We start from the raw sequence: 13032 nt of genomic DNA on the forward strand, positions 1-13032 counted from the left end.
AGTTTTATGCTGTGATAATATCTCTGCCATGGCTCTGTCTTCTAATCCTGTGCTTCATTCTCGTGCCAAGCACATTGAAATCGATTGTCACTTTGTTCGTGAGAGAGTCACTCGCGGTGAATTCCTTCTTCAGCACGTTTCTTCTGCCCAGCAAGTTGCTGATGTGCTTACTAAAGGCCTCTGCTCTCCTCAATTTGATTATCACTGTTCCAACCTCATGCTTGGTCCTCCTGTGCATGCGGTTGAGGGGGGATGATAGGATATAAAGGCACTTGTACCTGTTATAAGATGACAAGTGTCATGTTGTGATTTGTTGAGTTAGTTAGATTGCTTAGTCGAGAAGATTACAATGTAACAACACATAAGAATCGTGTAGGCAGTAATTCATTCATTATCAGTAAGAAACAGAAATAGAAAACAAAATCTTTTTCTTCAATTCTCTCAGATTCTTCTCATTCTCTTTAATGTTTTCAGCAGTTCCCACTTCTCATCCAATAATCAATCAAAATTATCAAATTTCAATTTGTAAACGCTGTATCTTATAGCTGTGGTTCTTGGTGTAGTTACAAGTTCCTGTTTTCAAAGCCTTTACTAAAACCATCTCTGTCCTTGCATTTGCCTCATTAAAGCTGAACTTGGATGTTCATCGCTGAAAGCCCAACTTGACAATGACACTGTGCTCAGCCAGCATGGAATTTTTTTTTCTTTCCTTTTGCTCATTTAGCAATCTCCTTGTACTTTTCATAGGCTCATTAAAGTCTATTTCTTAACTGTTGGAAATCCCTCCTTAGAGGAGTCAAGATGTGCGGCTGTTGTTTTTTTCCCTCTCAAAGCACACGGATGCATGTATGGAATATGCATGCATGGTCAATAATTAATGGCTGAAAAGGAGGAGAAAAATAGGGGAGCTACACATGCTTTCGGCGCCTTGGGTTTCCTCCTTAGTGGAGGAATAGTTTTTTTTGTCTTGAATGATGATGCCTTTGGTGGGAGACAAGGTGCAATGATGGGGGATGTTCTTTGACCAACATCATTTTTTTGGAGATAAAAAATCAGCCCTTTCATTTGGTTATACAATGGGCATGCAAGGGTATGTGAGTGGGTGTGCAGAGGAGCCGCACCAAAGGCATGAGGGTGTGGGCTGGTGTGCTTCAGCCGCACCAAGGAAAGGCACCAGAGAGAGAGCACGGTAGAGAGGGAGAGTGGGTTGCTTGTGAGATGCAAGCAAGCAGTCCATAAACTCCCGGAGGATGTTTTAGCTGGGAATTAGCTGGGTTCATCAAGGGTTCAAGAGAGGGTATATCTCTTGGGGTGAGAGTGTTTTTCACTTGAATGAGAGAGGGTGTACAAGGGGTGTATCCTATTGGATACGGGACTCGGGTTTGGGTATAAAACTCTTGAGTGGTTATTCTTGTACTTGTATCTTTCTCATGTTATAGTGAAGGTGGTGACTCTCTGGGGATGTAGGCAGGTTATCTGTCGAACCCGTAAATTCTTGGTGTGTTCTCTCATGTATTTACTCATTGTCATCTTGAGTTTGTTGGTTTGTTTATTTATTTCTTCCATCGGGTTATGTTGTGACGAGGGGGAAACCGGTGTTTCCCCAACATTAACTACTGTCATCAAGCAACAACAACCAAGCCTGCAGTATTAAAAGCACCACTCACCTGTTCAGTTTTAAAGCCACGAGTTTGCCCTGTATGTACTTCCAGCAAGAATCTGCAGCCACTTGAAACCACATACGTTCTGTTATGCCTTACAATGTTTTGTACGGGATGTCAAAGATCTATATGTAGTATTCTTTAATATATATCTGAGGCAAATGGACCTATCTCTATGAAGAAACTTGTCTATAATGTCTAATTCGATCTTCTTATTCTGTAGGACAAACCTTGTGATGTATGTGTTGGAACAGGCTTTGTAGAGCTGATTGCTACTTGCTTTCAATTTAAAATAGCTCGGGAACACGTGTATGAATTAAAAGTACTCTCTCTCTCTCTCTCTCTCTCTCTCTCTCTCTCTCTCTTATGCATATATTTATCTATCTGTATATTTGTTTTTTCTGTGATTGTGTGCCTGTGTGTGTGTCCGCCTACACATGCACGTGTGACCCTGTGTTTTAGTGGCCATGCACATTGATGTATATATGTTCTTATGTTCTTATTTTCATTATTTTTATATTTTGGTTCCTATTACCACTTGTATAGCTCATATCTTTCTGTTAAAATTGGACTGCAGTTCTGATTTTAAGGTTGTCTTCTGTTTGATAACTTTGTTGATATACGTTTAGAACTTTCTAGAACCATGAGTGCACTCGTTGGGGGAAGAGGGGATTGCGTGTTGTTATTCCCTTTGTTTTCCTATTTAAACATAAACAGTTAAAAGAACATATTCTGAAAGACTTAGTTAAAAGAACATACTTCTTTGCTTAATAAACCTGGTCATTGCTTAATCACATAACCAAATGAGCTTCAGTTGTCACCCACTTCCTAATGGCTGTATAACTTATACCGCTTGATTTGTATCTATATCTCAATGGAATTGCAGAATATCCATCCTCTTGCTTTTGTTAATATTGAATAATCAGTTGCAGTGTGTTTTTTATTTGTGTATTTTGTATAGCCGATTTGGACACTTATTCCAAACATGTTACTGTTTCTCTTTCCAGCTATTGCATACAGGTCCTCCTTAAATATGTTTCAGAAATTTGGTTTTGTGAGACATGTCGTTCTGGAGATCAGTCACTCAAAAATCTGTTAGAAAAATACTCTTTCAGAAGGCTTTAGGAAGGATCAAACACCTTTGAGATAATCCACTCTGACATGTCTCGATCTGTGGGTTCCAGAAGGCTTGTTGAAGAGTCAGGCAGTTCAGGTCATCTTCGAAAGCCAACTTCCTTGGGAACTGCCAAAGTAAAGTTTATTCCTATTGAAAAAGCTCTTAAAATGTCATCTGGAGCTCAAAAGGTGGAATTGCCCTCACCAAGTAAATTGCACTCAAGCTCTATCCGAATAGATACCATGGAAACAATGTCTCGAAGGGCTTCCACTGAGTTAAAATCTACCCCTAAAAAAATTTCCCTGCTGGAGATTTAAAGCTCTCTGGACATGGCAGTGAAAAAATCAGTTCAATCACTCCGGCACCAGAGCCTAAATCTTGTACTGAATTAAAATGTAAGATAACTCTAACATTTATTGCATGGAAAACTTTTCTAAAAAAATTTGGCAAACACAAGGGTCAAAATTAATTGTTGCAGTATCTCAAATCTTTTTATGCATTACATATTGAGTATGCATGGTCTTGAGTATAGGCCCCCACCAGATGGATGGTGAGAATGATTGAACAAAGCGGCAGTTAAATTTGACTCTTCTACTCATATCAACTACAAGTCCTCAGCTATATATTAAGCACTGAGAATCAGCTCTTGCATGCGTCTGTGTGTGTGTATGTGCAAGATATATGTTTCTTTATACTGTATATCCACTGTACATGCTGTAAGAAGGTAATCATGTACCTTATGAATATGACTGACCTTGCAATTTCAGTTTCAGATAAAGCAACCCCTATCGAGTATGAGATTCAAAATCTTTGCAAGACAGAGTCACTGCATACTTCATGCATCAACTTTTGAAGCAAAAAAAATTTCGATAACTTAATATAATGTTTTGGTGTGCAATATGGTGCTTCAGTTATGTGATTGTCACTTGCTAATTGAATATGTGTTTTCTCAGGAGGTAATTTATGTGCTGATGCTAAACCCAAGAACTCTATCATTCAAGGATGTGGTCTGCCAAACATTTTGCCCAAACCTGAGACAAATCTTCCAAGTAACCCAATTTTAGATGCTACCTGGTGGTGAGTACCTCATATTTCATGTAGTTGCGTAATCATTTATTTATTGATAAATGCGAAAAGCAAGCATGCATGCACCCACAAACACTGCATATCATCTGAGCACAGAGCACCACTTTTTATTTTGAAATTGTCATGATACTGTCAATATATGATAGATTATTAGCATTGGCTAGAGACTTTTATTACTTTACTTTAATTCAACCTCTCTCTTCCCTTTACCAAAGCTCTATCATTGTCGGCGAAACGAGAATTTGTTCATGAGCTAGTCCTATAACTTGTATTTTATCTGATTAGTATTTGTTGTTTGATGATTGTGATTAGTGGAAGCCTTGAGATCCTTGATATGGATTCTTGTGGTCAATTTTGTGATGGGTTCCGGGCTCATCTTCCGGGGAAAGTCCATCCTAAAGCTGTAGAGTATTCAAGGCTCGTGCCTAACGTGCTCTGGTGTAAGTTGCTCCCTTGTAGCAGTGTATTGGCAGAAATCTTTGAGAATGACAGCCCCACTGTAAATGATGTGGCACTGTTCTTTTCCCCTGGCGATTTTGAGAGGTCTGTTCCTGAATCAAATCTCTAGTGCTTAATATGCAATTGCTAAATAGATGATCGTATGCTATTTGAGGAAGCCTTCAATTATTTTACGTAGGTCTACACAACAGTATTTTAGCCTCTTGGGACTTCTAGAGATGCGAGATATGGCACTGAGGAGTCATATAAATGGTGTCAATCTATTGATTTTGTCTTCTAGGAGGCTAAATCTAGATTCTTGTGGTAAGTGATAAACCTAATCCAGACTCGACGTGATCTGCTGCTACATCTCATCTGAGTTTGATATCAACTGTTATCATTATCTTGTATCCATAAATAGCTTATTGTTATTCTTGTAAACTTGTAACTCTCTGTACATGAGTTTAATATATAAACGAGAACTGCACACCCAGTTTGTGTGGGTTGAGTTTCTTCCATCATCTTCTCTCTTTCAGTAAGTGTTATTAAATTTGAGTATAAATCTAAGCTTCTTGGGACTTCATAACATGCACTCAGCTCGTGCGGAATAATTGAAAGCTTTCTTGGGTTTTTGCAATGTAATCTAATCTATTCATTTGTGTCCATGTTTTTGTAGGACTGGAAGTAATGGAATCCTTCCTGTGGGGAGTATATTGCCCTGCAAAAGGCCATCTGGCAGTTCCCTCTCTTCTTTTCTCTGACTCCCAAGAACATGATTAGCTGCTCATAGGCATAGCATGAATTAACAAACCCAGTGATAACTTTCAACCGAGAGTAACCATAGTCACTGGAAATTAAAGAGGCTACAATGTAATTAGCAGTGGTGAACGATATTAAATTCCTTCTCAAAATCAAGCAAAAGTCAAGCAAATTACAAATTGTTAGTTTCATACATGATATTGGCTCCTAAATTGAGGTCCGCAAATGCTTGTCACATTGATGACATTATTACAATGGACCACGAGAACAACAGATAGTGATTTTTTGGCCAACATAATGGTGATAGTCCCTATTACCTAACGTTTAATTTAACTCCCGCCCAGAAAAAAGAACATTAATTTAACTCATCTATCCAACATTTGGTTCGTAAATCAAATAAATATGATTTTATCAACCACAGTCCACGCAGCTCGCATGCACGAAGCTTTGTGTTAAGGCTCGTGAATAGCGGGTACAATGTACAACACTTAATAGCCAATAGGCAAATGCCACGACACCCCATCCGTACAGTTGTATTAGTTCCTTCAAAATCTGGTCAAGATACATTCTTTTTCAGAAAACAGACTTGCTTTGATAATTGCTTTCTCTCTCTGTTTTCTCTTTCTCTCTCTCTCTCTTTGAGAGTGAGTGAGTTCATGAGCAGCAGCTGCTAGAAGATAGCCTCCACACTTCTTTCAAGACAAGGGAGAGAGGGGACCAAAAAGAGTCTGAAAAAAAACAATCCCAAGCAAGCACAATATGGAGCAACCAGAGGAGACCCACTTGGTAAATGTATCGATTAACCCTAAAGCTCCTCCTTTTTTGTCTCCTTACTTGTCCATTTGCTGCTGCCGACCCACCCTCTCTGTCCTCCATCTATTATTGTCGGCTCTGTAAATGTAATGTTTGAATCATCAGTTTTTTGCATTTCGATGTTATTTCAGTACATTGCAGTTGGAAAGTCTGGTTTTTTTACTGTTTATATGGGCCATTGTAGTTTTTTTTTTTTTATAAACATTTTTAAGTAATGCTCATTTTCTTGTTTTTTCCTTTATGGTTTAGCTACGTGGGTTGGTTACTTTTGTTGGTGATATAAGTTATTCTTGATTTTTGTTTTCCTTTGGCTGTAAGTTGATTTATTTTTTATTTTTTTTCCGTTGGTTCTGCTTAATTTTTTTTTTTTTTTTCTGGCATTTGTTTATGTATTTTTAAGTTCTTTTTGTATAAAGTCCTTTTTTTTCTTCTTGGTTTTATGATTGCCATTAAGCTTCCTTTTGCCCCAGAGTGCCTATAATAGTAAGCAGATGATTATGAAACAACACTTAATGAAATCCAAATCATGCGTTTATAATTTTGAATTTGGTTCAAGTTGGGTTATGCCACTTTCTAATACTCCCCACCCTTTTATTTTTACAAGGCATGGTTGGTCTCGAAAGAAGCAATGCCTTGTTAAGCATGTATTGGACTTGCAAACCAAATGCATGTTATACATGCTTCGAACATATTTTAAATGTTACATTGAAATCTAGTATATAAAGAAAAAAATTTAGATGGCTTTTGTGTAAATTGTGGAAAAGTCATGCCGAAGAGGCAGAGGATCAATTTGCATATGGTGTTCTTGTTGCATTTGCATTTTGTTTGGTATTCACGTAATGTCAACTCTTGAAAAAGAGTTGTAACACATTTTGTTGACTTTTCTTCCCTGACAAGATTGGATATGATTTGGTTGATTTGAATAATCTCTTGTTAGAACCAATTAGAATATCCTACAATTTAAAATTTCTGAGTAAGATTTTTGATGCGTTTGTACATATTCAATGCTCTCTTCTAAGTAAATGATGTCTATGTTCTTAGGTATTAAATCACGCGTGGGATGGTTGAGAGCATCTCAGCCATCCATACTTGATTGAACAACTGAGAAACATGGCCTTGTTTAAATGCCTCAAGGACTGTAGGAGAGAAGTTTTGTGTATTTAAATACAACATATTATACAACTTGATTGCCATCCCAGTTTGTATCCATTAGCATGCCTTTAGCTTTTTTGCAAGTCTGGCTCTTAGTGAGATTATTTAAGGACTGACTAGATGAATAATAAACTACTACAGAAGTTGTGAAAAATGTGGATATGCATGCAGAGTACTATAGAAGAACCATTCAGTCATATTCCTCATAGTTCCACCATGGCTGCCATAATATTTTTCATCAAACTTCATTTCCACTTTTTCATGTACTGTGTTGTTCACCAAAGATGACATCTCCATGTCCTATATGTACTTCTACTAATTGATAAATAATGCTAGACCGACACTAAGAAACTTTTGCTTAAGTTAAGCTTCAGTTAGCTGAGTTATTTTAATCTTTTCAATGTGATCTGCTCTACTTTTCAGGTCGGACAATGTGATGTGTGTGGTGGTATTACTAATGAAAATCTCGTTGCAACTTGCATTAAATGCAATATAAGTACTGAACACCCGTATGACTCTCTCTCTCTCTCCCTCTCTCTGCATTTGATTACTTTGTTTGCCTGTTTCAATTAAGAACTGAATAGTATTTCGTCTCAATAATATCAGTGAATCAAAATCAAAATACAATGAAGGTGAACAATCAGTTCTAATTACAAACGTAATTCACCAGCTAGCCTTCCAATATGCACGGATAAACTGATAAAGAAAAATATTATTTGACAAAATTCAGTAGAAAAACCAAATTTCACAAAGTTGGTCAAAAATGAACTTATCCCACAAAAGATCCTTCTAGAAGACGTTTCTTGCTAGCTTCCTAAGTATTTTAAATTACTCTCATCACCATTGTATGCCCTTCCATGCATGGTATTTTGAACCACAAGTTTGTTGGTTTGATCTCTAGTTTCTTCCCCTGTTCAGTTGCTGAATTATTTTCGTCAGTTCAGTTAGACATTTCCAAAAAATATAGCTGCTCTGGAGGGGTGAGTTCAGTTATCGTAATTTATTGTGATATCTCCGTTTCAGTTATTGCATGCGGATTATTCCAATGGAATTTCCAGATGATTGGGTTTGTGAATCATGTGAAGTGATTTCTCCAAAACCTGATGAGGAAGAAGACATAATGGCATCCTCTGCTGATTTAGTTCACCATGATGCCATGCATCCAGCCGGTCCCAGCAGAGTTCTTGATGATTCAGGGTGGCAAGCTCATTCCAGAAGGCAAAAACCTGTTGAGACTGGAAAAGTTAAATTTATTCCAAATGAAGAAGTCATCAGGCTATCATCAGGAGTTAGATCTCAGCGAAGTACTTTCGGCTCCAAACCTCGTCAGTTAAATTTCATGGCACCTATCCCCAAAAGGACTCCTTTTGGGTCTAGAATTGTGACTCCAAAGTTTCCTATGTCTGCGATCAAAGCAAATCCTAGCATTATGCCTTCAAGAACTGTGAACCCTCCTAGATGTGGCGGGAGTGTCAAAATGCAAAGCCTAGCAAAGATTATTCAGCAAACATCTCCAATTTTGAAGGATTCAAAAGGTGATAAATATTTTAATCTAATCTCTTAAGAATTTGTGTCTAATAATGGCTAATATTCCATTAGAGAAACAGAGATAGAGGTGTGCATATCACGGTGCTGGTTGTAACATTTGGCTAATATGTGCCTACAGGAACTATGAATATGTCTGTTTTCTAACTGTCCAGCATTCAGTCCCATATAGCATGGCTGGTCTAATAGATGTTCTATAAACTTAGCTTTCAATTCTAGCAAAATAAGATGATCACGCTATATATGTGCTTAACAAAACCCTCCATTTTACCTATCGTGCTTTGATTCTATGAGCCACATCATCTCCATTCTCCCCTTGTATATATGGATGATTGAGTACATGCTAGATAGTGAAACTTTTTGCTTTTTGCTATACTATTACTGGTGCAATTGGTTGCTCTTATTGGTGCAATTGCAATTGGTGTATGATAACGATTTTATGAGGATTGTTTGAGATGCCTTGGACAAAGATTTTTACTCTCAGACTAGATTTTTAGCCTTTATTAGACGTCTTAGACAAAGTATTATAGAGATATTTTTCTTAGTTTGATTCATTATTCATCTTGATCAGAGGGGGAGCTATGAGTTGAAGTAATATATTCTTTTGTTGGACAATTGTAAATACAATTCTCTTTCTTGTAATTTTCTTTCTTTGTTTTAATGAAAGTTTGTAACTTAAATTTCTGTTTCTTATAGAAAGAAAAATTATAAATTGCTCTTACTGTAGAGTTCATGCAATAGAATTTGGTTAGTAAAAGTGTTGAGAGAGGCTTGTTGTATCTACTAGCTCTTTTTGTTCAAAATACTTTGGATATGTTATTAAAAGTGTGAAGATAGCATATTATTCCTATGGTAAATGGATGCTATATGTGCAATGCTTATGATCTCTTATCTCAGTTATAGGAGAAACAAAGAGTTCCGTAGCTTCTGGAAATGAGTATATTGGGGAGAAGCAATTAACGGATGTCTTAGTTGGTGAAATTTCTTATAAGAAGATGGAGTCCAAAACAGAAAAGGAGCCACGCACAATTTCAACAATGAGGCACTCATCACCTATTTCCAGTCCAGGCAAGGGTTATGACTTACAAATTATTATTATTTATTTTGGAACTGCAGAATTAGTTATTCTTTAAGTCCTCTTTTAAGTTCGATAAAATTGGTAATATATTTAGGTGTTATTTTTGGGTGTCCAATTCTTTCCTAACAAGTTAAGAGTATATATCTTCTCAACATTGAAATTGTAGCACAGTTGTGACTGTGGTGGGTAATTTTGTTGCTTGCCATTTATTGAACCTACCTTCCTCCCTTTATAAGTTATGTGGTAACACTCGTGTTGTTGAACATAATCATGCAGATAGTGAAGAAACAGATCTCGTGAATATTTTTGATGGTCTCAATCTAAAGCCTTCGAATCTTCCTGCTCGAGATGCTCCTTGGAAGTGGGTAACTTCTTTTAAGATGTTACATATGTGTATTCTATCATGATTTCGCCAACTCATGTTTTGATTTGAATTAGAGTTAATATATTGTTTTGTATTAAAAGTTGATGAGAAAAATGTTCCTTAAGAATACGTGTGGTTTTTTCTTTTTCCAACTTAAATCTTCTAGGTGGGTTCGCTTTTGCATCCTATGTTGATGTTCTGAATGCACTGTTTTGTCATGGCTGCTGTTTTACATATTTACATATATCAAGTTAATTAAGTGCTCTCAAAAGCTTCATTGATGTTTCTTTCTTTAGGGGAGGCTTCATCCTTGATGCAGCCACACCTGGAGAATTCATTGGTGGGTTCCAAGCACTACCTCCATGTAAGGTCCATCCTAAAGCCTATGCATTTTCACAAAAAATGCCTCTCATCCTCAATGCTAACTGGCTTCCTCGATCCAGTATTTGGACTGATATCTTCCAAGACGATGACCCTGTCCTTGAAGATGTTGCCCTTTACTTTTTCCCTGATGAAAACATTGAGAGGTATTTTTTGTCTTCTGGTTACATGGTTTTGATATTTGAGTTTTGTTGGTGATGCAACTATCATAACATTTTGTCCCTACTGATTTGTAGATCAAGAGAGAACCATGCTCGGCTGATTAACCGCATGGAGAACCAAGATTCAATGATGCGAATTTGCTTTGATGGCAAGGGGGTGGAGTTGCTGATATTTACATCAGGAAGTCTACAGTTAGACTCACGGGGTTAGTTTTTTCTTATAAATTTCCTCCTCTCTTGCAATGACTTCAGCTTTCTTTTGTGTGTGTAGTCCATTTGGATTACCTTTTTCGGAGTTTTTAATTAGATTTTTTCTGTATTAGATGCATTGCTTATCTACCATTAACATTCTGGTTCATGTCAACAGTGGCAGACTTCTTATGGGGAATCTTTCGTTGTATAAAGAAGGATGTTGCTCATAATAAGGTACATGAAGGACTCCCGTCAACAGTCGATCAAGAAAACGTGGATGACAATAAGACTGTGGATATGGAAGTTGACATGGTAGGTGGAAAGATGGTGGGAAGAGTTGATATAGTGGTTCCGAGGGATTCAAAGGTTATCTGGAACACTAAATCCTCATCGGGTACTATTTATAAACCTTGATATTCGATCCTTAAACAAGAACTTTCTTTTGATCTATCAATGGAACATACTGACGCTGCTTATCCTGAACCTTTGTCAGAAATGAAGACCAGATGTGGCTTGCAAAAGAACTTGGGAAAAGAAGAGGGTAAAATCCCCCCTGAAACAGAGGAGGAGGAGGAATCGGCAGGCCCACCAGGTTTTTCATGAGGGCAGCCCTCAAAGTGCTACTGGTTCAACTGAGGGAATGACAGGGGAATCTTCAACTGTTAATTAACCATGGAGATTGAAACTGCAGCTCAAGTGTCATCACCAACTTTTAACCAGACATAACCACAGTAGACTAGGCTTCATCTAGGACCCCTTTGCATCAGACATGACCACAGTAGACTAGATAGCTAGCTTCAACAAAAATTATATAAACCCATTAAAGAAAAAACAGAGTCCTCTGTTTGTAGCGCCTCTTACTTGTATTGGATCTTTTTGGCTTGGTTGTGTCTATTATTATAGAGCCTCCTTCGATTGACCTAAATATGGCATTGGCATGTGCATGCTCGCTCTTCCATGTTTTTGCAATACATATTCTCTTTCTTTTAGGCCATTCTACAATCACTATAATATATACAACACGAGGTAGCCGTAGATGCATTTTCTCAAAAGTGTTTGGAACCTTAAAAATGTTGATGAATTCACAGATAATGTATAAACCATTTGGTAAATTGAAAATGAAATCCACCATAGAGATACAATGGTGTGGGATACACTGAAATCATGCTGCCCAAGTATTAGGAATCGCTAGCTTGAAATACCGTAATGAGGGGCTATGGTGAGGGATTGCAAGTTGACTCAGAACTTAATACTATGCAATTAGATTAGGGGACTATATGGAAATGCTACAACGAGGGGGTTGTGACAAAGGTTCAATCCCACTATTCAATAAGAAAGAGAAAATATTGGACTTAAATTTGTTTAATAATTGGATGGTTAGATTGAACCGTTCATTCCACCCCCCTCCATTGTAGCATCTCATAGGACCATGAACCTCTTATAGGTCCATTTTGAAACTCTAAAGATGAGATTTGAGCTATTCAATTCAATACAAGTTTGAGCCCATTTGAACTTGATTTCTTCGAACTTGAAACTATGTCTTTGTTGATTATTCAATTCAAACATGGAGTCATTCTATAAGGCCCTTATATGAGGTCATACTCATATATTTTAACTGTTGAATCAAACTAATTAATTTGATTTAATGGTTAACCAATTTAAATCAATGATTAAGAGATAGGGCCTCATCTAAGGGCCTTAGATAAGGTCCTCACTATAGAGTTATTGTTCAAGCGTGTGAGCATCAATCTTTAGGCCAAGTTTCAGTCAAACCAATCTTTCACACTATTTTCTGGGCTTTCTTTCGGAGCCTCCAAGTTGGGCCTTGACTATGCTGCCTCCAAAATTTTTTGCAAGTTTAAAACCAAGTCATTGACTTAAGATCAATTGGGTCTTCGACAAAAAGAAGAAGATCATTTCGGTCTTCGACCTAAAAACAAAGATCATTTGGGTCGCTAAATAGAAGCCCTAATTGCAATTGAATTTGGGGTAAATTCTTAATCCAAACCTTCCCGAAATGGGTCAGCCCAATTCATTTTAGTTTCGAGCGGACTGAAATATCCCAACCCAGTTTCCAGCCCACGATAACCCTTAAAAACAACGGATGAGATCTATCTAAGTATTTCAGCAAATCAAAGCCGTCCACCGTGTCATCACGAAGCACATATAAATCCTATAAAACCCTAAACTTTCACTCCCGACCTTCTTCTTAGTAGCCCGCCGAGAACCCTAACCCTAGCCAGCGTCCTCCAAACCACAGAGGCATCAACTCGGTGAGTAGCTTC

The 13032-nt window shown here is 37.5% G+C and overlaps 1 protein-coding gene and 2 pseudogenes across 2 annotated transcripts; all 3 read left to right on the plus strand.

Annotated features, from left to right (window-relative positions):
- The first annotated feature begins 1076 nt into the window (after positions 1-1076).
- LOC148294627 (uncharacterized) lies at positions 1077-3681 on the plus strand (annotated as a pseudogene).
- LOC110753412 (PHD finger-containing protein 6-like) lies at positions 3068-5226 on the plus strand. The gene is made up of 5 exons (XM_088253587.1): positions 3068-3173; positions 3732-3855; positions 4177-4407; positions 4502-4626; positions 4979-5226. Exons 3-5 carry the CDS (start codon positions 4199-4201, stop codon positions 5080-5082), a joined length of 438 nt encoding a protein of 145 aa, XP_088109713.1. The 5' UTR covers positions 3068-3173; positions 3732-3855; positions 4177-4198; the 3' UTR covers positions 5083-5226.
- Positions 5227-5642: 416 nt separating this feature from the next.
- Positions 5643-11677, plus strand: LOC110753341 (PHD finger-containing protein 6-like; annotated as a pseudogene). The gene is made up of 9 exons (XR_015836002.1): positions 5643-5847; positions 7450-7535; positions 8050-8561; positions 9469-9639; positions 9926-10010; positions 10310-10540; positions 10631-10761; positions 10923-11141; positions 11241-11677. The product of XR_015836002.1 is annotated as a PHD finger-containing protein 6-like (transcript).
- The last annotated feature ends 1355 nt before the right edge of the window (positions 11678-13032 follow it).

This window comes from Prunus avium, chromosome 5 (assembly GCF_965620075.1).
Source record: "Prunus avium chromosome 5, drPruAviu1.hap1.1, whole genome shotgun sequence".
NCBI lineage: Eukaryota > Viridiplantae > Streptophyta > Magnoliopsida > Rosales > Rosaceae > Prunus > Prunus avium.